The sequence below is a fragment of the Pocillopora damicornis genome, chromosome 1, assembly GCF_964200805.1.
Source record: "Pocillopora damicornis chromosome 1, jaPocDami1.2, whole genome shotgun sequence".
NCBI classification, from domain to species: domain Eukaryota; kingdom Metazoa; phylum Cnidaria; class Anthozoa; order Scleractinia; family Pocilloporidae; genus Pocillopora; species Pocillopora damicornis.
The window spans coordinates 37,359,566-37,383,032 of record NC_142670.1 but is presented as its reverse complement, the minus strand read 5'-3'; the positions used below and the strand labels follow the sequence as shown (position 1 = coordinate 37,383,032).

The 23,467-nt window shown below is 37.2% G+C and overlaps 3 protein-coding genes and 2 long non-coding RNA genes across 5 annotated transcripts; 4 read left to right on the top strand and 1 right to left on the bottom strand.

Annotated features, from left to right (window-relative positions):
• The first annotated feature begins 385 nt into the window (after positions 1-385).
• On the top strand, positions 386-3,974 carry LOC113674646 (hematopoietic prostaglandin D synthase). Its single transcript, XM_027191134.2, has 5 exons — positions 386-594; positions 1,060-1,176; positions 2,322-2,437; positions 3,026-3,136; positions 3,522-3,974. The coding sequence occupies exons 1-5, from the start codon at positions 453-455 to the stop codon at positions 3,699-3,701; spliced, it is 666 nt and encodes a 221-aa protein (XP_027046935.2). The 5' UTR covers positions 386-452; the 3' UTR covers positions 3,702-3,974.
• Positions 3,975-5,872: 1,898 nt separating this feature from the next.
• On the bottom strand, positions 5,873-7,077 carry LOC149053649 (uncharacterized). Its single transcript, XR_016187818.1, has 2 exons — positions 6,941-7,077; positions 5,873-6,784 (listed from the first exon to the last, which is right to left on the bottom strand). It is a non-coding gene; the product is annotated as an uncharacterized LOC149053649 (long non-coding RNA).
• A 5-nt stretch (positions 7,078-7,082) lies between these two features.
• LOC149053648 (putative glutathione S-transferase 5) lies at positions 7,083-12,268 on the top strand. The gene is made up of 5 exons (XM_089209944.1): positions 7,083-7,903; positions 9,779-9,877; positions 10,424-10,539; positions 11,142-11,249; positions 11,989-12,268. Exons 1-5 carry the CDS (start codon positions 7,771-7,773, stop codon positions 12,163-12,165), a joined length of 633 nt encoding a protein of 210 aa, XP_089066070.1. The 5' UTR covers positions 7,083-7,770; the 3' UTR covers positions 12,166-12,268.
• Positions 12,269-13,860: 1,592 nt separating this feature from the next.
• LOC149053647 (glutathione S-transferase 1-like) lies at positions 13,861-18,192 on the top strand. The gene is made up of 5 exons (XM_089209938.1): positions 13,861-14,079; positions 15,371-15,472; positions 16,556-16,671; positions 17,393-17,503; positions 17,941-18,192. The coding sequence occupies exons 1-5, from the start codon at positions 13,947-13,949 to the stop codon at positions 18,112-18,114; spliced, it is 636 nt and encodes a 211-aa protein (XP_089066064.1). The 5' UTR covers positions 13,861-13,946; the 3' UTR covers positions 18,115-18,192.
• A 1,878-nt stretch (positions 18,193-20,070) lies between these two features.
• On the top strand, positions 20,071-21,150 carry LOC149053646 (uncharacterized). Its single transcript, XR_016187827.1, has 2 exons — positions 20,071-20,159; positions 20,868-21,150. It is a non-coding gene; the product is annotated as an uncharacterized LOC149053646 (long non-coding RNA).
• Positions 21,151-23,467: the final 2,317 nt, after the last annotated feature.

The window sequence follows — 23,467 nt, the reverse complement described above, 5'->3', positions numbered from 1 at the left end:
ATTCACAACTTAAGTTTGATCTAAACGATGGAAAACTGGAGAATTTGTGAGCAGACAAAGCTCTTTAATTATTTTATGTTTAAAAATGAAATAAAGTTGAAAATTAAAAGTGATGAACGCTTCTTGGCAAAGTGAAGGATCCACAAAATAGGCAGAGGTAACCACGTGTGAGAACTTAGGCTAAAACGAACATTCTTTAACAGACAAAGAGGAAAAATGAAAAAAAAATAGAAAATTTTAAAACGCTACTAAAAACCTCATCAGAAATCAGCCAATTTCTTTAAACTCCTACATGCAGAGAATAATTATATTAATAAGCCTTTTCCGGCCCTCCCCACTCCCCGCTCCTGCCCCATGCGCACTTTTGTCAACCCTTATCCCAGTTCTTGACACGTGACTCAACTAGTGGTCTCATTAACTGTACGAGTATTGAAAGTCACGAAATAATTATCATGTCTCAGAAATCTTACAAACTCTACTATTTTCGCGCACGAGGCCGCGGAGAATTCATTCGGCTAGCTTTTCTCATCGCTGGAGTCGAATTCGAGGACTTCTGTGTCGATGTTGAAAAGGACTGGCCTGCCTTCAAAGCGAGTAAGTAGACGTGTGAATGAAAATGAAACAGAAATGATAATTCAGGCGCTGTATATGAGCAGAGCACGATTGTTGTGCATTAGTGTAAGACTGCGAATACATCGATCGTCAAGTAAAATTTACAAGTTAGACGTAATTCAGTTCATAATATACGAGTGTGTTAACAGCAAATTATGTTAATAAATGATGTTTCTAAGCAAATTGTATCGAATCAAAACACGGCAAGGTCACGCATATAATTTGGCGTCGGGGCCGAGTTACAGAGTTTTGATCCATAAATGATTTAGTGTGCCTAGTTCCATCAATAAAATGATACAGACCGTCAATCGTCTTACTGATCTAAATATTCCGAATGATTACCGCTTTTATTTTTCTATACAGAGTTATTTATCCTAGTTTGAATATTTTCTTGCAATGACTTTCAAGAATAATGTTGTTCATTTGTCTGGCTGCTTGTTCATTTAGCTGGGAAGTGCCCCTTTAATCAGGTGCCAATACTGGAAATAAAGGAGGATGCCAAATCAGAACCAATTGTTCTTAGCCAGTCTGTGGCCATCTTACGATATCTTGCAAATGAGTTTGGTGAGTTACAAATGTACAACAAATTTCTTTTAATTAGCCAAATATTAAATTAATAAATAGTGTAGATTTTTTTCAGATTTTTATCATAGAGCTTCCTTGTTTTCAAAATGATTACAAATTTTAGAATATATTTTAACACTTGTAGTATCCCTGTTTTAATTTTGTATTTGGAATGTTCTTTTAGTGTCCACAATTACCTAATATATGGCTAAATTACTCTGACACTTATATAAAGTTCTTTATTATTATTATTATTATTATTATTAAATGTCACTGTGTCATTACATAAAGCAAGGGTGATCTGGACTGTAAGTCAAACCACAAAACTGCAATTAAAAATTTCAGTTTCCATACTTGTGCTTGACAACTCAAATAATGATTTTCAGAGATCTCTCCAATATCTTAATGTGAGATTTTATTTATAAGATTATTGCATTTAAAAATGAGTAACAGTCTGCAATGCCACAATTCACAGTCTACATACCTCATGCAATAAGCCTAAGTTTCCTTGTCCCACATTTCAGACACATTTGAATAAGGAAAACTCCCCCAAAACAAGGCATTTTATTAAGAACAGAACTTTTGCCCAGTTTAAACAAGCAGAAGCACAGACTATCATTTGCACAGTATTAACTCTTTGGTCCCTAAGAGTGATTAGCATCTTATTTCTCTCTACAATATCGCCCTTGAATCAAACAGTCAAGTCATGAGAATAGAGGAAATGATCACCAACTAAAGAAGCTCTTGATTGTTAAACAAATTCTCCTTGTCAGCATCTTAGGAAATCTAGAAAGAACAGCATGGAGAATTTGCATACCAATGTTAGGGTGCAAAAATTGATATGAAGAGAATTTTAGGATGTTACTCAGTGATAATCATACAAAGGAGGAAAAGGATAATAATGTTAGCAAAAAGAGCATTGTGCTGGTAACAATAACTTAACCTGAGCTGGTAAATAAGACCTCCAATATATCATGAAGTAGGGGTTAGACTCTGCAGAAGTAAGTGACTGTGAGAATTTCACTAAGGGCCAAAAGGTAATTATTTTGACTAGTGAGAGTAACTGCAACATGTTATGAAATAGCTAGCAGACTCCAGTGGTCACCAGCTTTTTTTGAAACCCCTGGATAAATTAACCATTACAGGACTTGCACCCGATAGTAACTTGGGCAAAGCAAAGGCTGACGCAATTGTAGATGCAGTGATGGATATCAGGGCTAAGAAGAGAGATGTACACTTTGAAAGGGATCCATCACTCAAGGTTAGTTCATGACACATTAAAAAGGGCTGATGACCCTTGACAATAGATAGGAAAGCTACAAACCTTGTGCTTTCTTCTTTTTTCATAAAACAAAATAGCAGTAAATGCTGATGTAAAAACTCCATTCCCATGCCTCTTTAACAGAAAATTGTCCAGACTCAACCATCAGATAGAGGAGTAAAATTCTAGAAATCTGAAAGCTGGCAATGTTTTATATTGGATCTTGTTCCCCTGCTCCCACTGTTCAATTATTTTTGAAAATCCCATTCCTCTCTCTCTACACAAAAAAAGGCCTAAAATTATGCAATGGAGACTAAAATTAAGCAATGGAGACTGGAGATTTCAGTGGCAAATATAAAGAATTCACTTGTTAAATTTGAATGACCTAAATTTTTTATTAAGATATGGAGAATTTTTGGCTATTACTTCATGAAATACCTCTGCCACTACATGTAGCGTTTTGTCACAGCTAGAAAATGTGTCAACTAAGCCGTGGCGAGTAAATAGTGGAAACAAGAGAATTACCAGGCAGGCCTTAAAAAAACATCAATTTATTTTTACTACATAACTTTTAATACCATCATACAGGAAAAACTCTCAAAGGACTTTCTAGAGTCTCACCTACCATCTGCTCTGAAGAGTTTTCAAAAGTTACTTGAAGCAAATGAAGGAGGGCAAGGATTTTTTGTAGGGAAAAAGGTACTTGAAGGTTTAGTTAACTTCTCTTATAGTTGCATTGGAATAGAGCTGCCAGTAGTCTCTCTTAAGTGATATTTTCATAATTGCTATTTGTTATTGAAGGGTGACAGATGTGAAGGTAAAAGGAACAAATTTTTGAAAAGGTTGTGTTTTTTGAGCAGACTGTTCCTTAAATAAAAGTGTTCCAAAAAAGAGTTTTTACAGAATGTTTTAAAGTCTTTTATTGAAACAACGCAGAGTAGTATTCCCTAAAAATTCTGTTTGGGTGTCTTCTTCTATACTGAATTTTCTTTCTGTCACACAGTGGTTTAAGAATGATGTTGAAATATTCAGTTTTTTAATTTGCAGTTTTCTAAATGTGATTCTGTTTTTTTTTATCCTTCAGCTAACCTATGCAGACATATCATTTTTTAACTTTCTGAACAGCTGGGTTGCTAAGGACAAGATTAAAGGATACCCAGCTGAATTAGAGAATTTTCCCTTGTTACGAGGCCTCTATGAGCGTGTACGAGATATCCCAGCTGTGAAGAAAAGGCTTGAAACCAGGCCAGACACTGTGTTGTGAAGGGAGGTCTTTATAAGCTTACTAGCTTAGAAGAAGAGAACATGTAACTTCTCAACATGATTTTTACAGATCATCCTTTAAAAAGGATGCAAACATAGAAAGTGTATTGACAGCAAGAAGAAAGAGTAGCTAATCATGAACAGGGAACTTTCAAGAATAACTATGCACATGGCTTGAATATTATGTTTACTAGTCAATCTCAAGAGAAATTTATGATATTATACTAGAAGTTTTCCGAATTCCAATAAAATACATACCAGTAGATATAAGAAATACTTCTTTTTGTAAGTATATTATTATTTTCATGACTACAGAATCACCTTTAATTTGAAGCAAATGTGAACACGTGGCGGGAAAAGCGGTCAGTGCGCTGGACCTTGGGCCCAGAAATCTAGGTTCGAGACCCGGCTGGGTTATTGTGTCAACTGTATTCTTGCCTCTCTTCACCCAGGAGTATAAAGTGTCCCCCGGACCCCTCCCCTAGATCCGCTACGGGTTATGAGCAATCATCACATCTTTTCAAACTATTTGAAAATGTTAAGCAATGTGCTTGCGACGCAAAGTTTCCCTCCATTTAATAGTATCATACAAATTTAGAGTTGCATAAGTTTAGTGTGTATGCGTGCAAAACGAGCTTTTTATTTGCGCCTGTTCTGTCATCGTTATTTACAATTCTTATCCGCTCGCTCAAATTAAAAAAAAAAGTGATGCCACAGTATAAACTCACCTATTTTGGCATCCGAGGGAGAGCAGAGGCAACGCAAATGATTTTTAGAGCAGTTGGGTAGAGTTTGAAGATAACCGGGTGTCTTTTGAAAGCCGGGGAGCACTGAAAGCTTTTGAGTTTGACAGACCGATTCAATCATTTGTTTGCATTTCAAAATTTGCGTTAAGATGAAGGGTCATTTGTTTCTTTAGACGAGGTCATGATTTGAATTTCAGCTTACTCGTTTAAGGGATTATTAATCTTTGAACCTCTCAACGCCTTCATTCCCCTTTTTGTATCTATGATGGCCACGGTGTTCTATCGTTAATTAAAGATTTCGCTTACAGCTTTTTAAATCATGTCGCAAAACTTTAAACCTTGTCCACTCAAACTGCGCAATTTTTTTACCAGGAAAAAGGCTGGTATTAGGTGCGTTATGAAATATCTCGAATTTTGACTTCTGCGATACCAGGTTCAGGGGCTAAAAAATAATGCTTTTAAAATTTCGTAAATAAATTTACGGTCTGCTTCAGCTGTTTAAGCCCGAATTTGCATAAAGATTGTTAGCTTCACAAATGTGACTCTTTTTGTACATCTATATCATGTAGCTTCCGACAAAAGCGGGCAGCCAGCCCTCTCTCAAAACGCAAAAAAAATGACAAATCGAATAAAAAAAAAATGGCAAACCAACAAAGGGAACGAAATAAGCACAAACAAAATTGCTGAAATAATAGAAAAACAATGCGAAAAAAATTGTATTGTTTCCAAAGTAACGAACTAATAGCCGAAAAATTCAGATAAAAAAAAAATAAATAACAAAGGTAATGAATTGTTTTTACCGTCAACTGTACTTATTAGTTATAGAGGACTTGGTCGCTAATTTTGATTCTGTTGATCTTTATAATTATTATGTTATGAACAGAGAGCTTTTTGACTTATTGTCTTTTACGATCTAAGGTGGTCACAACGGCAAAGGCCGGGAAATTAAGAAAATGGGAATGAGAAGTAAGTACGGTAATAATACTAACGAGAGCCCGTTTCGATTGAAAACATCCTAAACAACTTTTTTATTGGCTACTTAAAACCTCTTTCGTATCTTTACAAAGCGCAGGCCTTTTTTAAAATAGATTTCAGTGTGGAGCAACATGACAGTATGGTCGCTGTAATATACTGCTTACAGTTTTATTACTAAAAGCTCCTATTAATGCCCAGACTCCTTCGCTTCGGTTCTTAGACTCGTCACGCAACGCTTCTTCCCCTAAAACGGGTGCGAGGGAGACTAATTAATGCCCAAATGTACCATATGTTTTGATAACTGTTCCCTTTTAAGGGTAATTTTCGTTGTGTTCCTTAAAGCCGGGAAATTCACTTTTGGTCGACTGCCAGTGCTTGAATTTGATAGAGAACAGTCTTTCCCAGAGGTAAGTTTCAAGAGAAAATAATGAGAGAGTCTGTCTGATTAAATAATACTCCAGGAAAGTTTACTACTCTTTTTGATTTCAAGGCTAATGCACAGCCAAAAACAAATAATCTTGATCATATTTGGTAAAGGTGTCTCTCCTGATAAGAAGCGAGTTTTCACCTTCCTCTTCCTTTCTTTCACTCCCGCCCATTCTTTCCCTTTCATCCTTCATCCTTCCTCCTTTATTTTTTTTTTTTCTGTTTTACTCCAGCCCGTTGGACTACTCATTATCATCATCGTTTTCACTTTTGAATCGTGAAAAATCATGTCTGCTTTGGCTGAAAGTAGAAATGATTCCTCTAAAGTTCATTAAAATATATCATCCACCCACTTAGTCATTCATTCGCTCTCCCAGACTCCCAGTCACTCGCTCATTCACTCACTAACTCTCTCGCTCACCCACTCACGCACCCACCCACTCACGCACCCACCCGCTCACGCACCCACCTGCTCACGCACTCACACGCTCACTCATAGTCTTTATCAGTCACTCAATCACTCACTCATTCACTCACTCTCTCACTTGCCCACTCGCTTAGTCACTCACTAACTCTCTCGCACACCCACTCACGCACCCACTCGCTCACGCACTCACGCACTCACTCGCTCGCGCGTTCATTTGTTCATTCATTAATTCACTCGTAATCCATTTATTCCCTGTTGGTTCATTTCTTTCATTGTTTATTTCTTTGTTCGTAAATTTTCTTGATTTATATTTGTCATCAACTTGTCTCATCTGTATATTTTCAGCTCACGTACGCAGACATTGCCGTCTTCAACATGCTGAGTCACCTTTTCGTACAGGGAAAGATCAAAGTTCCAGAGGAAATAAAAACATATCATCCGGAGTCTCACCATAAACGCGCCATGGAGATCCGAAATGTCAAAAAGTGGTTGGAGGCGCGACCTGAAACACTGATATGAGCAGATCTTTGCGTTACTTTGTGTATTCTTCATCATGACAATCTTGTAGCAAGGGAAATTCTTTATGTTTATTTACGAGAATAAACGAATCAATTTACTGGGCCTTTTAGGAAAAAAGGTCTCTGCGAGGGTTTGTCTGACCTTTACCTCCGTCTATAGATGATAAATTTTCTTGATTTATATTTGTCATCAACTTGTATCATCTGTATATTTTCAGCTCACGTACGCAGACATTACCGTCTTCAACATGCTGAATCACCTTTTCGTACAGGGAAAGATCAAAGTTCCAGAGGAAATAAAAGCATATCATCCGCCGGAGTCTCACAATAAACGCACCATGGAGACCCGAAATGTCAAAAAGTGGTTGGAGGCGCGACCTGAAACACTGATATGAGCAGACCTTTGCGTTACTTTGTGTATTCTTCATCATGACAATCTTGTAGCAAGGGAAATTCTTTATGTTTATTTACGAGAATAAACGAATCAATTTACTGGGCCTTTTAGGAAAAAAGGTCTCTGCGAGGGTTTATCTGACCTTTACCTCCGTCTATAGATGTTAAGATTTGTAATTTGTAATCAATTTTTGAAAATTACCAACCAAAGTGATTCGAGAAAGGTCTTTCCATAGACATGCCTCACACTGTCACGCTGGTTGACGCAAGAAACAATAACAAATGTTTAGATTTCGCCTTGCTTGATTTGAACCTTTACATTACTCCTTTAAATTGATTTGCTGCTGTAAATCAGTCACAAAAAGGAGAGGTAATTATGCGTGTTAGCAACCTCCAAAACATAATGACCAGCGGTGCGCAAAGAGCACAAATCTTATTCTTTTAATTATTGTCATGCAAATGTTCAGTTGTGTGAATTCAATCTCTTGAAGTACATGCGCGCCACACCTGCTCGATCAGTTGCAGTAACTGTCATTTTTACTCATTTGCAAATTTGAGTTAAAACTGTCTGCATCACGCACCAAGATGCCGAGCTATAAACTCACCTATTTTGACATCAGAGGAAGAGGAGAACCAGCACGATTGGTTTTCAAAGCGGCTGGAAAGGAGTTTGATGATAAGCGTGTGACATTCGAAGAGTGGGGAGCCTTGAAAGCTTGTGAGTAGGGGTGGTTCATTCGTGTGTTTGCATTGTAAAATAAATTTTGCGGCATGTTGCAGGATAACTCATTTTCTGGACTTCAGCTCAGTTCATAGTCTGAATTATTTGTACCTCATTTTCGTTGGGATGAGCGGCTATATGATTTTGCAACGCGCTTGCGACGTTCCAAATCTAATTTGTTATAAGAAGGAGTTCGATTCTTATGGAACGAATACTCCAATTCACCGACTCGAAAACAAAGAGACAACTTTGGATTTTCCTGTCGGAAAAATTCAGAAAATGCGTGAACGATGCCGTGTTTCCAAATATTCAGAACGCGTTTTCCGAACGGGTGAAAACAATTTTTTTTTTTCGAAGTGATCGCTATCAGCAACATTGACGCATCGCAAAGCGTGAACCTAGCTGCTCAAATTCCTTATAATTTTTACACTTAAATCACAAGTATCAACTACATAAAGTACGCCATGACATATATCGAATTTTACGCTAGGCTAGTTGTGGTTTGAGAGCCTATGAACATGGTTTGAATTTAATTAAATAAGCTAAGCCGTGTTTCTCGTTAAGCCATAATTTGCATATGTGAGGTGTTGCATAACAAATGTAGGGTATTGATGGTAGCTGTCATGAAACAAAGGTCGTTGGTGCGCTGCAGAAAGTAAACACACTGGGGGTCATTTAAATATGGGAATGTAATAATTCGGAACTAGAAATAAAAAGGGACGCTCTCGCGAGGAAATTTTCTACCCTTCAAAACTTTTTCATTACTTCTCGCGTACTAAGGGAGAAGGGATCGCACTCGGAACGTCAGCTTGGTAGTCTCTTTGACTGCAGACTTTACGACGAGCAATTCACATAGTCAGTTCAGTTGATAACCAAATTATCTGACGATCAATTCATTCGTATTGAAAAAAAAGTAGACCATTAGCAAAGGGTAATGAAGTCAAATGACAGTATTTTTGAGGTTCATTAATAAAGAAAATGTTTCTCTAGTTAAGGATTCCAAACAGAAGTACCTTAAGGGCAAAAACCAAAAAACACCGTTTACTGTCCACTAATACAATATCCCTACAATCTTAACATCTTCTCAAAGCTCGGAACGCTCCTTCTCTCTAATTTTCCTCTCTAGGTCAAGATAGTTCCATGAATATTACGAACTGCGCATATATATATATATATATATATATGTATATATATATATATATATAACTAACTGCAGACAGTACTGTTTCGGCCTTCCGGGCCTCATCAGTGCAGTGCTGATGCTAGGATGGAGGAAAGACTATATACCTCAAGTGATCTCACATATGTGGGATCATCTAAGCCATGCCAGAGTGCTCAAACTAGAAAAACTAGTGAGCATGCATAATGCTAGCAGCAATGACTCATCCTAGTAGAGTGCTCAATTTGGACATGAAAGCAAAGCTTTGTATGCCAAAGAGCTATATATATATATATATATATATATATATATATATATATTATGAGGGGAAAAAAGATTTTTTTTTAAGTGATCGCTATCAGCAACATTGACGCATCGCAAAGCGTGAACCTAGCTGCTCAAATTCCTTATAATTTTTACACTAAAATCACAAGTATCAACTACATAAAGTACGCCATGACATATATCGAACCCCTGAAGAGTGAAGCGATTCACGAAACAGGCTTGTCGGGAAATGTAGTTGCGTCCTTTTTCCTCTCATAATATTTATTCTGCTCTGCTTCAACGTATTGAGCACTGTTCCACGCGAAAATCGACTTGCAGACTTCCTATATATATATATATATATATATATATATATATCATATATATTTTTCTAATAGAAAAAAAAAAACATGCACGGTATTTATTTTGTATATTTTTATTTCTTGCAGCTTCAGAGTTTCCGTTTGGTCAGCTTCCAGTGCTTGAAGTTGATGGAGTGATGCTATCTCAATCGTTTTCTATAGCAAGATTTTTAGGCAATGAATTTGGTAGGTTTCTTTTTTTTTGAAGAAGTTCTCAACAAAACAGGAAAGGAATAAAGTACTCGTCATTAAAACTGCATCCAAGTGTGCATTTTCAAAGAGCATCTATGTATTTAATTCCTTTTTCATCCTTCCTTCAGTTATAAATCATTTCACCTTCCCTCTGTCACTCCATTTTATTCCCCCTTCCTTTAATCTTCTCCCATCCTCTCTCCATCCCATTCTCCCTCCTTTCCAACCTCCCTTCAGCCACATCTCCCAATCCTCCCCTACCTCTATCTCTCCCTTTTTTCCTTCTTTTGATTCACCTTCTCGTTTTCCCTTCCTTCCTATCTTTCCACTCTTTCCCCTCCATCCTCTTACGCTCTCTCTCTCTCTCTCCCTCCCTCCCTCCCTTCCATCCCTACTCCATTTGTCTCTCACTTCCTTAGTTCTTTCCTCTCTTCCATCTTACTTTCTCTTCGGCTACTCTTTCATTTTTCCATTATCATACTTTTTGTCTTTTTCGTACGTTCTTTCCTTCATAAGTTTTGCTTTCACTAATTCTCCTAGGTCTTACTCCCTCCACCAATTTGGAAAAGGCTAAAGCAGACATGATTGTGGATGGCGTTGCTGATTTAACCGAAAAACACGCTTCAGCTTTCTTTGAAAAAGACCCAACTAGAAAGGTAAACAGTCTCTAATCGTATTCATAAAGTTATCCGTCTTTTCCAGTTAATATTCCAGTTCGTCGCTGCGCCGTGTACAAGAGATTATTAGGAGGAATTTCAGTGCGGTCTTACGACTATCTCCTACGACAAAAACTAAGGTAATCTCCACGACCAACCACAGCGAAGAAAATCACCAAAAGCCAATGAGAGCTCAGAGCTAACATACGCTAGGGGCCCAAAACGCGGGAAAACGCAAAAAGCAACGCGCGATTTGCCTCCAACTTGCGTCTGATCGGTTGACAGGGTAGCAGAAGTTTTCTAGACCAATCGAAGAGTGAAGTAAAGCAAAACCAATTCAGTGGTGTATTACTTTCAACACATATTTGAAGGTCGCCCAAATAACTTACTCATGCAGTCGAAATCGCTACCGCAATGTTGCAATGTAGGCAGTGTCGAGTTCAGGCTGTCTCTTGCGTTTCAAGGACTCCCCAGATTCTAGAGTTGCAACTCAGTTGAAAAAAATGAATCTTTATGCTGGTACTTCATTTTTAACTTGAGAAATAATCACAGGAACGTCATGTATGCCACTCAGTTTATTCCGCGTTCATTCCTTGATTCAGGCTAAGTTGCAAGAGGAAGTGAAAGCTGCTACCCCTGGAATTCTCGCTCGCTTTGAGAAACTTCTTAAAGGCAATAATGATGGGAAAGGATTCTTTGTTGGTGACAAGGTACGACGTCACACTTTTTAAGTCAGTCTGTCTGTCACTTAATCATTCATCGACTCAGCCCTTCTTTTGGTGGTTAATTAATTCATTCAATTATAGTTATAAGATTTGTTTAAGCACGAATGTATTCCTCTATTTTTGTTACGTTTCTTTTTACGTTTCCCTTTTTGTGTTCTTTGCAGGGGTAAATCACGCGCGCTACGTTCACTGATCTTTCCTTTCACACAGCCGCTCCTAAAATATGTAGTGATCTTACGTGTTCCATCAGAAATATTGAATCCTTGAATAGGTTCAAGTGATCTAATCAGACCTCTTTACTCGAAAAAGCATTTTTTAATATAATATATATATATAAAAAAAATAACGTATATATATGTACATAAATACTGATATATATAAATTCAAAAACGTCGCAATTTGAAAATATGCAGGAATAACATGCATCTTTAGTTTTCTCGTCAAAGAGAGACTTTTTGAGAAAATAAAAGGTGCATATATTTCATTTATTTTTTCGAATTGACGGATATATATATATATATATATATATATATATATATTTATATAGCTATATTGTTTCTATATTTCTTAGCCAATTTTAGTCATTTTTTTATTATTGTTTAGGTTTAATAGTTAGATTTAGGTTTATTCATTTCATCGGCACAACTAGAAATTTGACATTGATACTTGCACAATATAAGCTAATAAACAATTTTAATTGTGCCTTTTTTTTGTATATGTATAGCTAACCTATGCAGACATCATCTTCTTTAACATGGTAAATACCCTCTTTGCACAAGGAAAGATGGAGGTTCCAGCATTGATCAAAGATTTTCCTCTTTTGATGTCTCATTATGAGCGTGTTATGGCGATCCCAAATATCAACGGGCATCTCAAAACACGACCTGTATCAGCCATGTGAAAGGGATGGTTTATAAACATCTGAATTACTAAAGCTCAAACGAATTTAAACAAGTGTTTAAACACTGAAAAGTTTGTTTGTGCCAATAAATGAAACTAGAAACTTCTTTCTTGTTTGGATCCGGACTCAATTAATGGATTGTGCCAACGATTTCTTTATTCCTGGTAAACGTATAACATATAACCCCTTTTTAAAAGGGCCATGCAAAATTCGATATTTCCTAATGCTCAATAAAAGGTGATATTAGCGATTTTCGTGAACAGATATCTGCGCAGTTTGGGTTAAGAACTAAAGTTAAACGCTTTGCGATCTTGGGAATGAACGGGTAAATAACTTGGTTAACCCTTTCACCCCTAAGAGTGACTAACATCTAATTTCTCCTTTCAATATTTTCTATAAATTACACATAAAGGTCACATGAATAGAGGAAATGATCACGCCCTTGATTGTTAAACAAATTCTCCTTGTCAGCACCTTAAAAATGTATAGAGCATAGTATGAAGAGTTTGCATACTGATGTTAGAGTGTAAAAGGTTAAATAAGCTTGAAGGATCAATGGCAGACTTCCCTCTCACCTCAACCCAAACTTTATTTGATTTAAGGCAAGATTTCCAAAGTCACCATGGGAGAGACGAGTCGGCTAATTGAATGCAAATCCAGAATAAATGGAGATTCGTCATGGTAAGGATTCGTTGAAATGTTTTTTCGAGAGATACAATTGATGGTTGAATATATAACCATTGGCAGAAGTTTGTCGAAAGGAACCAATTGAAAAGTTTCCAACGAGGATATTGATATCGATATTACGAAATGCTGACCGTGCTAAATGTCGATCCAAATTTAAAAATAGATTTGTCCAAAAAATATTCGATTGGAATCCTTTAAAGGAGAAATATTTAATAGACCCAATATTGAAAAGTTTCCAACGAGGATATCGATATCGATATCGATATTACGAAATGCTGACTCTGCTAAATGTCGATCCAGATTTGAAGAGATTTGTACAAAAAATATTCGATTGGAATCCCTTAAAGGAAAAATATACATTAGACCCAGAATTAATAGAAACTTGTCGAACAATACTAATCAAATGCTTTCATTGGCGGTACTTATTTAACACCTGTTCAGGATGTCTTAAAGGCAACTATCATGCTATATTTTGGCAAATATTAGTTTCTTTGGGAGAATAACCTGCAATTGTTGAGACTTTTATCCTTAGTGAAAAACAAGCTGTCTTCTGTTTTCAAAGGTCCAGGGCCCTGGAGGCCATTCAGTAAAAAATGACTTCCGAATCTCGTCTCTTCTCACAGTAACAGCAATCCAACATCCAAGGTGTACTATTAACTCACAAAACAACACTTGAGGTTTACACACATGGACAAAAATAGCGACTGTTTCGTTTGCTTCGTGCTCGCCTCACTAATTTAACCGTATGTTACATCTAGCCAAAACCCAAATGCTGCTAATTTTGGTAGCGAGGCAGCTGCTGTACTCAAATTTACCTTCCACCGGATAGAAATTAATGGCGTAGGTTGTCGATTTCTGGGCATCTGAAAAACATAATAAAGGAAAAAGACTATGTTAAGTTTACAACATTTTGAAAGCAGCCGAGAAAAATCGCCTTGAAAGCTACGAAGCTACTGCATAACTAATGCTGACTTCATTAACGAAAATAATTCGGGAAATCAATTTAGCATCAATAAGTAAATGATGATGCGTGACGTCCATCGGCAACATATAAACGCTGCGCTAGCGCTCCGAAGAATCATCTACAAGAAACAATGTCAGGCTACAAACTTTACTACTTTGGTACCCGAGGTCGGGCTGAGATCGTTCGACTGTCTTTCGTTGCTGCGAATATGGAATACGAAGACATCCGATTTACCAGAGAAGAATGGGTCAAGGAGAAAGAATGTGAGTAGAAAATCTTGAATGCAGATCACAACATAGCGCTTGTGTTCAAAACGTTATCCTGAAATAACTAACCTTTAACCGAGGAAGTTGGTTTGCATATAAAGGTTCAGGACTTGCATATTGAATGAAAAATCGTCTCTCATTGCTAAAACACATTGTTCTCTTAAAAAAAAAAAAAGGAAAAGAAAAAGATTGCGACTAAAACCGCATGCTATCCTCATTATCATCACAAAAATCGATTCTTTCAATTTACCGTGTGTTCTTTGTCGAATAAAACTCAATTTCAGTTAAGTACGAATTATCATGCAGTGCATGGGAACGTATGCAATGATAAGAAATTGGAGCCCCCCCCCCCAAAAAGTACTTAGGTAGTAAATTTTCGCGAAAAAGGTCGGGAGGATGACTACAATCTAACATTCTGTCCTTCCACCTGACCTATCTTAATTCTCTAATTAATTCGTAACGATGACGATGCAAGTTATTAGTTTCCAGAACTGAACGTCAGAACCAAAGGCTATAGAGATGATTTGGGTTTTTCAGGAAGCGAAGCAGTCAGAAAGATTGGCTTCTGTGATCTTTCTCTCTATTTTTCAATTTCATTCCAAGAAAGAGAAAACCCTCAAGTTTGGCTAGGTTTCTGAATAAATTTAAATCATGCAGCAGGATTGCGTGACTATGCCATAGTAGATATTTTCGTCAACAAAAGTCAGAGCCGCCACTCGAATATTTACACGATTTCATCCAAAAATAAATTAACATGATTGAAAACGAATTTTAAAGATAATGCTTTAATAGTTATGAACTGACGCTGCACCTAAAGTTCCAACCAAAAGCGCGTGAAAAGTTGGCGGTATTGCAAGCTGTCTGTTTTTGTCATTTTATAATAATTTATATCTACTAGATTTTATCTGGTTATCAAGCAAATGCTTTTACTTATATCGAAGACTCCTTTGGGATATGTTAACAAAAGGAATTAAATGCATGTCATATTTATTCATGTGTCTATTATATTTTTGTCTACATGTAAGCAAACATAATGTGATCAACATGTTTACTTATGGTTAATTCATTGCTTATGCGCTCATTCCTCTGATAAGACATCCCTTTACTGGTTATTTCTTCTTGTCTCTATTTAACAATAAATTTATTCAAATCCATGTGTAATTATCTATTTATCTACCTTAATATATCTCTCTCTGAGTAACTGTCTGTAATCCATTTATCTGTTAATTAACTTATGTATTGATTTATCATCTATCTTTCTATTTATTTTTCTATTTCTTTATGTCAGCTGGTAGACCCCCTCTTGGTCAGGTACCATTTCTTGTGACCCCAGATGGAAAAGTGCTTGGACAGTCTCAAGCAATCATGAAGTATGTTTGCAGAATAGGAGGTGAGTAATCACTAATGAAATGAATATTTTTTTCTTTATGAAGCAGCAACAGTAATGTTACTATCTAATACTATCAGTGTGCCACAGGAAAAATTTCAATTTTTGTGCGCTTGACTAGTGAACAATTTATTAACTTAATCTCACCTTGTAACCAAAAACAACGGTACCTCCTTCAACCTCTTCATTGGCTTCATGAATGATGGAGAACCTTGGAACAATGGTTTGTCTCAGGAAATATCCAAGGCTGGTGGTGCTGTATGAGAAAGTGCTGCATGGAGATTCAGGAATAAAAGCTTGGGCAGAGAGGCACCCTATGACTGACTTCTAAGCAATTTATCTGTGATTGTGGTAGCGGATCGAATGCTTGATTCTCAAACATTACCTAATAAAAGAAACTTCTGAAAAAGTTTCTATGATTATTCAAAATTTTCTCCTAGCTTTGTGGGTGACATGGTGGTGTTTTATTTGGTACACATGATCAGGGATTGAAAATTACCTGATGGGTGCAATTCCTGGCAGGAGCATGATTAAACAAACACCACTGTGCAAGGTGCCTCACTAAGTATCAACAAACATACAAGGAAAATTGATTGGATTTCCAGGGGGTGGGAGAGAGGGGTAGGGGGTTGCCTGTCATAAAATGTAGTTCTGTAATAATCTTTCTACTTTAGTGTCAGGTGTAGTGTGTTGCTTCCTTTGTGATGTCTTTTTTTTAATCATACCATTCTTATTTTTGTAAGTAATATTAGAGATATTGTATATGTTCTGTTTTGATGGAATAAATAAACTATTGGGAATAAATCTATTCAGTCTAGCAAGGAGATTTTGACTGGCAAAAATGCTTACATACTCAGGTGATTGGTCAGACTGGTGTATTTTTGTCATTTTTTCCATTTGTTTTTTTCTCAATGTCCTCAAAAGTAATAATGGTAGTATTAATTGGGCATAAATATGTGTTGAGCTCTTTTTAAGAGTCATTTTCACTCATGCCAAGCACTGGTCAGGCTAAAATGACCCTGAGTCATGGCCAAAACATATCATTTATGCCCATGGACATAACCTCTGTTGCTTTATTACATATAGGTTTGAGCCCAACAGACAGTTTTGATGAGGCAATTGCTGATATGATTGTGGGTGGTGTTGAAGATTTTTTCCAGGCTTTGATAAAGGTTTTTATAGAAAAGGAGGAAGCTAAAAAGGTACCAAATAAACACAATTTTGTTTTTTTGTTTCCTCTTCTTTATAATCTTTATCACTTTTCATTACGGATCTCAATACCTTGTTCACATCTTACCTTCAGATCTCTTCTGTTCGCCACTACCTTCAGATCTGTCCCACCTGTTTTTGCTCCCCTCACAGCTTGCCCCCATTGTCTTGTTATCAGCTCTTTCCTTTTCCTTTTTAGTCTAGTCAACTAATTTCTTGATCACCCTACCTCTCCCATGCTTCTTTAGATGGTGTTATCAGATTCCAATGTATCCCTTCCTTCCACCTTTTCTCCATCTCAGTCCCTCACACCCTCCTCTCCTCTCCTCTTCTCCTTTTCCTTCTTACGCCTCACTCCCTCTCCCTCCTACCTTTCTCTCTCCCTTCCCTTGCTCTCTGCCACCTCTGTTATTGCCTTATTTGTTATACTTTTCTCTCCTATGCAACCTTTTCCTCATTAACTCTCTTTCACTAGTTCTTTTCTCCCCCTCTCCTTTCCCCACCTCCCTCTCTTTAATTTTTCTCCCATACTTTCTCTCTCCCTATTTGTATTATATACTAGAAGTGCTTTTGTTTTAACTTATCCCCATTTGCCTACTCAGCCAACTCTCTCTCCATTTCCCTTGACCACCAATTCAGTGTCACTAACTTAATTTAGGCCAATTCCTTCACTTGGATTTTTTTTATCCTTGTTTGGTCAAAATTATTTTGTAGACGGAGCTAATGAAAGAATTCTTGGAAGAAACTCTCCCTAACCGACTGCCAAAATATGAAAATATTTTAAAAGCCAACAACGAAGGCAAGGGATTCTTTGTTGGTGACAAGGTAACAGTTTGTGGATGAAAACAAATTTGATCTTAAAGTTTATGTTAACAATTTCTTTCCTATACAAGACCATGCATTTAAGGCATGCATGACCCTTCGTCCCAATTTTTTTTATTCTATCTTCTATTTCGGTTTACTTGATTTTATTCACATTGTTGTTTGTGGAATAAACGATGTTAAAGCCTCTTGCCATTGTACTATTTAAAAATGCATCATTACGTCGATTATGGCAAATAAATAAGTGCATTTGCTAAATGTATAATTTACTCAAAAGTCCTATTATTATCATCATCATTATCATCACCATCACCATAATAATTATTAGCATCATTATTTTTATCATTATACTTTTTTTTTTCCCTCTTCTTCCTCTCTTTTTCTTCTCAAAAATTACATTCCAGGCTAATACAGATTTATTTTATGATATCTATTCACAGCTTACATATGCTGACATCATTTTCTTTGACCTGATGAACTTTTTGGAAAAAGGCGAACCCACTGCCCCGAAAGCACTCGTAAAGTTCCCGTTATTGGCTGCGCATCACAAACGTGTACTGGATGTGCCAGAAATAAAGAAATGGGTCGAGACACGCCCAAAAACAGAGCATTAAATGTTTTGTGATTCCGACCAGTTGTTGGTTACCAGCTGTGAAGTGATGGAAAGAAAAATAAACTAAACTGAAAAGTTATTTTCTGTGTGAGAACTGTTTAATTTAAGCTTTAACTGGCGTTTGATCTCTGGGGGAAAAGGGTGTGGGGAAGAGGGGGCCTCCAGTTATAAGAGGTAAAAGAAGAAGACCGGATGACTTGGTAATATTTTCATTAAAATAGAAACTATCTCTCTTAATTCATCTATTTTGTATCCTTCTCCTGCTGTATGTTTGGGAAGAGGGTGAACTGACAAACATGTAGTATGTAGATTGCCATGGATGCCATTGTTATTTGTATTGTTGGTACCTACAAGCAAGAGAAGTGACCTAAGCACCTGGCACGCTGAAGAGATTTAAAATTTGTTGACTGAGCTCCTTGCAGTTCTCATTAAACTGTCAATCTAACCTCCCCCTAAACAATTTTGTAATCAAGCTACAGATGGAGAAGAAAAATTGCCCATGCCTGCTCCGTAAGTGTTGGTGCTGAGAGTTCTTGTAGAGTTGCACCGCTGCCGTTTTGCTGCCTGCCTTTCAAACAGGAATTGACAGAACCGTAGCTCATTACAGGCAACCTCCTGCCCCCCCCCCTCCTATCTCATCCTACCCCGAACGGTTTATGAATCATTTCACACATCCTCCTGTCACTGCATTTTATTCTCCCTTCCTTTAATCCTCTCCCCCCCTCTCATCCAACCTCCCTTACCCCACATCTCCAAATCCTCTCCTTCCCCTAATCTCTCCCTTTTTTCCTCCTTTTGATTCACCCTCTTTTCCAACCCTCTCGTTTTCCCTTCTTTCCTATCTTTCCACTGTTTCTCCTCCATCCTCTTATCCTCTCTCCCTCTCTCCCTCCCTCCTTCCCTTGCTCCCTCCCCTCCTTCCCCCTCCCTCCTTTCCTCCCTCCTCTCTCCCTCCTTCCCTAGCTCCCTCCCTTCCTTCCTTCCTCCCTCCCTTCCTCCCTCCCTCCTTCCATTCCTTCCATCCCTACTCCATCTGTCCCTCACTTCCTTAGTTCTTTCCTTTCTTCCATCTTACTTTCTCTTCCACTATTCTTTCATTTGTTCATCATCATACTTACTGGCTCTTTTGTTTTGAGTTAAGTTTTGCTTTCACTAATTCTCCTAGGTCTAGCCCCCTCCACCGATTTGGACTTAGGGTAAGGCAGACATGATTGTGGATGGTGTTGCTGATTTAACTGAAAAATACGCTTCAGCTTTCTTTGAAAAAGACCCAAAAGAAAGGTAAACAGTCCCTTATAATATTTGTAAAGGTATCCATTTTTTCCATTTAATATTTCAGTTCGTCGCTGCCCAGTGTACATAAGATTGTTATAAGGAATTTCAGCGCGGTCTTACGACTATTTCATACCACCAAAACCAAGGTAACCTCCACGACCAATCACAGCGAAGAAAGATCATCAAAAGCCCGTGAGAGCTCAGAGTTAAAACACGCCAGGACCCAGAAGGCGGGAAAACGCAGAAAGCACGACGCGATTTGCCTCCAATTTGCGTCTGATTGGTTTTACAAGGTAGCGAAAGTTTTCTGGACCAATCGTAGTGCGAAGCTAGGAAAAACCTGATGGGTTGACAGGGTAGCGAAAGTTTTCTGGACTAATCTTAGAGCGAAGTAAAGCAAAACCAATTCAATGGTGTATCACTTTCAACGCTTAATTGAGTGTCGTTCCAAAACTCATGCTCAGTCATGCAGTCGAAAACGCTTCCGCAATGTCGCAATGTAGCCAGTGTCGAGTTCAGGCTGTCTTTTTCGTTTTAAGAACGTTTGTTAGTCTTTTTCTTTCTAGATACTAGAGTTGCAACTCAGTTGAAAAAATGAGTCTTTATGCTGATATAATATAGAATAACCACAGGAACGTCATGTATGCCACTCACTTTATTCTCCGTTCATTCCTTGATTCAGGCTTAGTTGCAAGAGAAAGTGAAAGCTGCTACCCCTGGAATTCTCGTTCGCTTTGAGAAACTTCTTAAGGATTCTTTGTTGGTGACAAGGTAGACGTCACACTTTTTAAGTCAGTCGGTCTGTCTGTCTGTCACTTATTCATTCATCGACTCAGCCCTTCTTTCGGTGGTTAATTAATTCATTCAATTATAGTCATAAGATTTGTTTAGGCACTAATGTATTCCACTATTTTTGTTACGTTCGTTTTTTGTTTGTTAGTTTGTTTCCCTTTTTGTGTTCTTTTCAGGCTTAGTTCACGCGCTACCCTCACCGATCTTTCCTTTCACGCAGCCGCTCCTAAAATATGGAGTGATCTTACGTGTTCCATCGGAAAGATTGAACCCTTGAATAGGTTTAAGTGATCTAATCAGACCTTTTTATTCGAAAAACCTCACCCGTTTTAAAAAACGTTGGAATTTGAAAATATATAGGAATTATATACATCATTTATATTTCACTTTTTGAGGAGAAAATAAAAGGTGTATATATTTCATTTATTTTTCGAGTTGACGGATATATATATATGTGTGTGTGTATATATATATATATATATATGTATATATATATAATGTTTCTATATTTCTTAGCTAGTCAATTTTAGTCCATTTTTAAATTATTTTTCAGTTTTAATAGTTAGATTTAGAGGTTTATTCATTTCATTGCACAATTAGAAATTTAACATTGATGCTTGCACAATATAAGTCGATAAAAATTTTTTGTGCTTTCTTTCTTTCTTTTTTTTTTTTGTATATGTATAGCTAACCTATGCAGACATCATCCTCTTTAACATGGCAAATGACCTCTTTGCACAAGAAAAGATGGAGGTTCCAGCATTGATCAAAGATTTTCCTCTTTTGATGTCTCATTATGAGCGTGTTATGGCGATCCCAAACATCAACGAGCATCTCAAAACACGACCTGTATCAGCCATGTGAAAGGGATGGTTTATAAACATCTGAGTTACTAAAGCTCAAACGAATTTAAACAAGTGCTTAAACACTGAAAAGTTTGTTTGTGCCAATAAATGAAACAAGAAACGTCTTTCTTGTCTGGATCCGAACTCAATTAATGGATTGTGCCAACGATTTCTTTATTCATGGTAAACGTATAACATATAACCCCTTTTTAAAAGGGCCATGCAAAATTCGATATTTCCTAATGCTCAATAAAAGGTGATATTAGCGATTTTCGCGAACAGATATCTGCGCAGTTTGGGTTAAGAACGAAAGTTAAACGCTTTGCGAAATGACTTTACAAGTTGCAAGTGAAATACTGAATTAATGGTGAGACACTGTGCGTGAGCACCATTGATTTCAAAAAGAACGAAAGTAACGCCGGATAGGTTCAAGATAAATAATCCTTTAAAAAAAACCAGGCCGAATTTCAAATGACGCCCTGATTTACAGGAACGGATAATCCTTCAACTTGAAGCAAATTTTGCGATGCAAACAAATAACGATTAATCGTGAATCGTTCTGTCAAACTTGCACGTTTTCAATTCTCCTCAGTCTTGAAATGACACCCCGCTCCACCCCAGCCGCTTTAAATATCAGTCGTGTGAGCGCTGCCCTCCCACGCATGTTAAAGTAGGGAAGTTCATACTGTGGTATGATGATTTTTTTTTTCTTTCTTTTTGCGAGCGGTGCAAGTTACGACGGTGCAGGTGCAAGCAAATGTCGAAAGCTTGTTCTGCACGCATGCACACAAAACTTATGCAACTCACTATTGGCATGCTGTGAATGTTGAATGGCGGAAAGATTTGTGGTTGCAAACACAGCAAAACGTTATGATCAGGTTCATCCGCGGAGAGAAGAACCCTTTCAAATGTGCACTCTTCCTAACGTGCGGTACCGTAGCACTGTTGGTAGTTACCTAGCAATCAATTAGTATCCGGGAGGCATGGGTTCGAATCCCATCGAAGTCTGCATTTTTTTTTCAGGCTTCATTTCAGCTCATCAACGAGGATCTTTGCTTCACCCTCTAACTCGTATGGGTGACCAAGACAGAACTTCTCCTTACAATATCAATACAATATCAAGCAGACAGGTGATGAGAATAAATGTCAATAAGGGTAATATTAGTTGATCCAATAACAAATTCTCCACAATAACTTCATAAGAATTGTCTGGCAGACAGTAAAGAGAATTGATAATGAGATCTTGGGAATGAACGGGTAAATAACTTGGTTAACCCTTTCACCCCTAAGAGTGACTAACATCTAATTTCTACTTTCAACATTTCCTCTTAATCACACATGAAGGTCACAAGAATTGAGGAAATGATCACGCCCTTGATTGTTAAACAAATTCTCCTTGTCAGCACCTTAAAAATGTATAGAGCATAGTATGGAGAGTTTGCATACTGATGTTAGAGTGTAAAGGGTTAAATAAGCTTGAAGGATCAATGGCATGACTGTTCTCTTACCTCAACCCAAACTTTATTTGATTTAAGGCAATATTTCCAAAGTCACCATGGGAGAGACGAGTCGGCTAGTTGAATGCAAATCCAGAATAAATGGAGATTCGTCACGGTAAGGATTCATTGAAATGTTTTTTCGAGAGATACAATTGATGGTTGAATTTCCTGTTGGAGCTGGTATCCCTTCACTTTGCCAAATATATAACCATTGGCATAAGTTTGTCGCAAGGAACCAATTGAAAAGTTTCCAACGAGGATATCGATATTACGAAATGCTGACCCTGCTAAATGTCGATCCAAATTTAAAAATAGATTTGTCCAAAAAATATTCGATTGGAATCCTTTAAAGGAGAAGTATTCAATAGACCCAATATTGAAAAGTTTCCAACGAGGATATCGATATTACGAAATGCTGACCCTGCTAAATGTCGATCCAAATTTAAAAACAGATTTGTCCAAAAAATATTCGATTGGAATCCTTTAAAGGAGAAATATTCAATAGACCCAATATTGAAAAGTTTCCAACGAGGATATCCATATTACGAAATGCTGACCCTGCTAAATGTCGATCCAAATTTAAAAACAGATTTGTCCAAAAAATATTCGATTGGAATCCTTTAAAGGAGAAATATTCCATAGACCCAATATTGAAAAGTTTCCAACGAGGATATCGATATCGATATTACGAAATGCTGACTCTGCTAAACGTCGATCTAGATTTCAAGAGATTTGTCCAAAAAATAATCGATTGAAATTCCTTTTAAGGAAAAATATACATTAGACCCAGAGTTAACAGAAATTTGTCGAACAATACTGATCAAATGCTTTCATTGGCGGTACTGATTTAATACCTGTTCATGATGTCTTAAAGGCAACTATCATGCTATATTTTGGCAAATGTTGGTTTCTTTGGGAGAATAACCTGCAATTGTTGGGACTT

What these genes read in the sequence shown, in the direction of transcription:
- LOC149053647 (XM_089209938.1), top strand. Translation starts at nt 13,947, where the DNA reads ATGTCAGGCTACAAACTTTACTACTTTGGTACCCGAGGTCGGGCTGAG. An exon ending in GTATGTTTGCAGAATAGGAG is followed by an intron (nt 15,473 to 16,555) that starts GTGAGTAATCAC and finishes TATTACATATAG; the next exon opens with GTTTGAGCCCAACAGACAGT. An exon ending in AAAAGGAGGAAGCTAAAAAG is followed by an intron (nt 16,672 to 17,392) that starts GTACCAAATAAA and finishes ATTATTTTGTAG; the next exon opens with ACGGAGCTAATGAAAGAATT.
- LOC113674646 (XM_027191134.2), top strand. Translation starts at nt 453, where the DNA reads ATGTCTCAGAAATCTTACAAACTCTACTATTTTCGCGCACGAGGCCGC. An exon ending in CTGGCCTGCCTTCAAAGCGA is followed by an intron (nt 595 to 1,059) that starts GTAAGTAGACGT and finishes TTGTTCATTTAG; the next exon opens with CTGGGAAGTGCCCCTTTAAT. An exon ending in GATTTTTTGTAGGGAAAAAG is followed by an intron (nt 3,137 to 3,521) that starts GTACTTGAAGGT and finishes TTTATCCTTCAG; the next exon opens with CTAACCTATGCAGACATATC.
- LOC149053648 (XM_089209944.1), top strand. Translation starts at nt 7,771, where the DNA reads ATGCCGAGCTATAAACTCACCTATTTTGACATCAGAGGAAGAGGAGAA. An exon ending in GTGGGGAGCCTTGAAAGCTT is followed by an intron (nt 7,904 to 9,778) that starts GTGAGTAGGGGT and finishes TATTTCTTGCAG; the next exon opens with CTTCAGAGTTTCCGTTTGGT. An exon ending in GATTCTTTGTTGGTGACAAG is followed by an intron (nt 11,250 to 11,988) that starts GTACGACGTCAC and finishes GTATATGTATAG; the next exon opens with CTAACCTATGCAGACATCAT.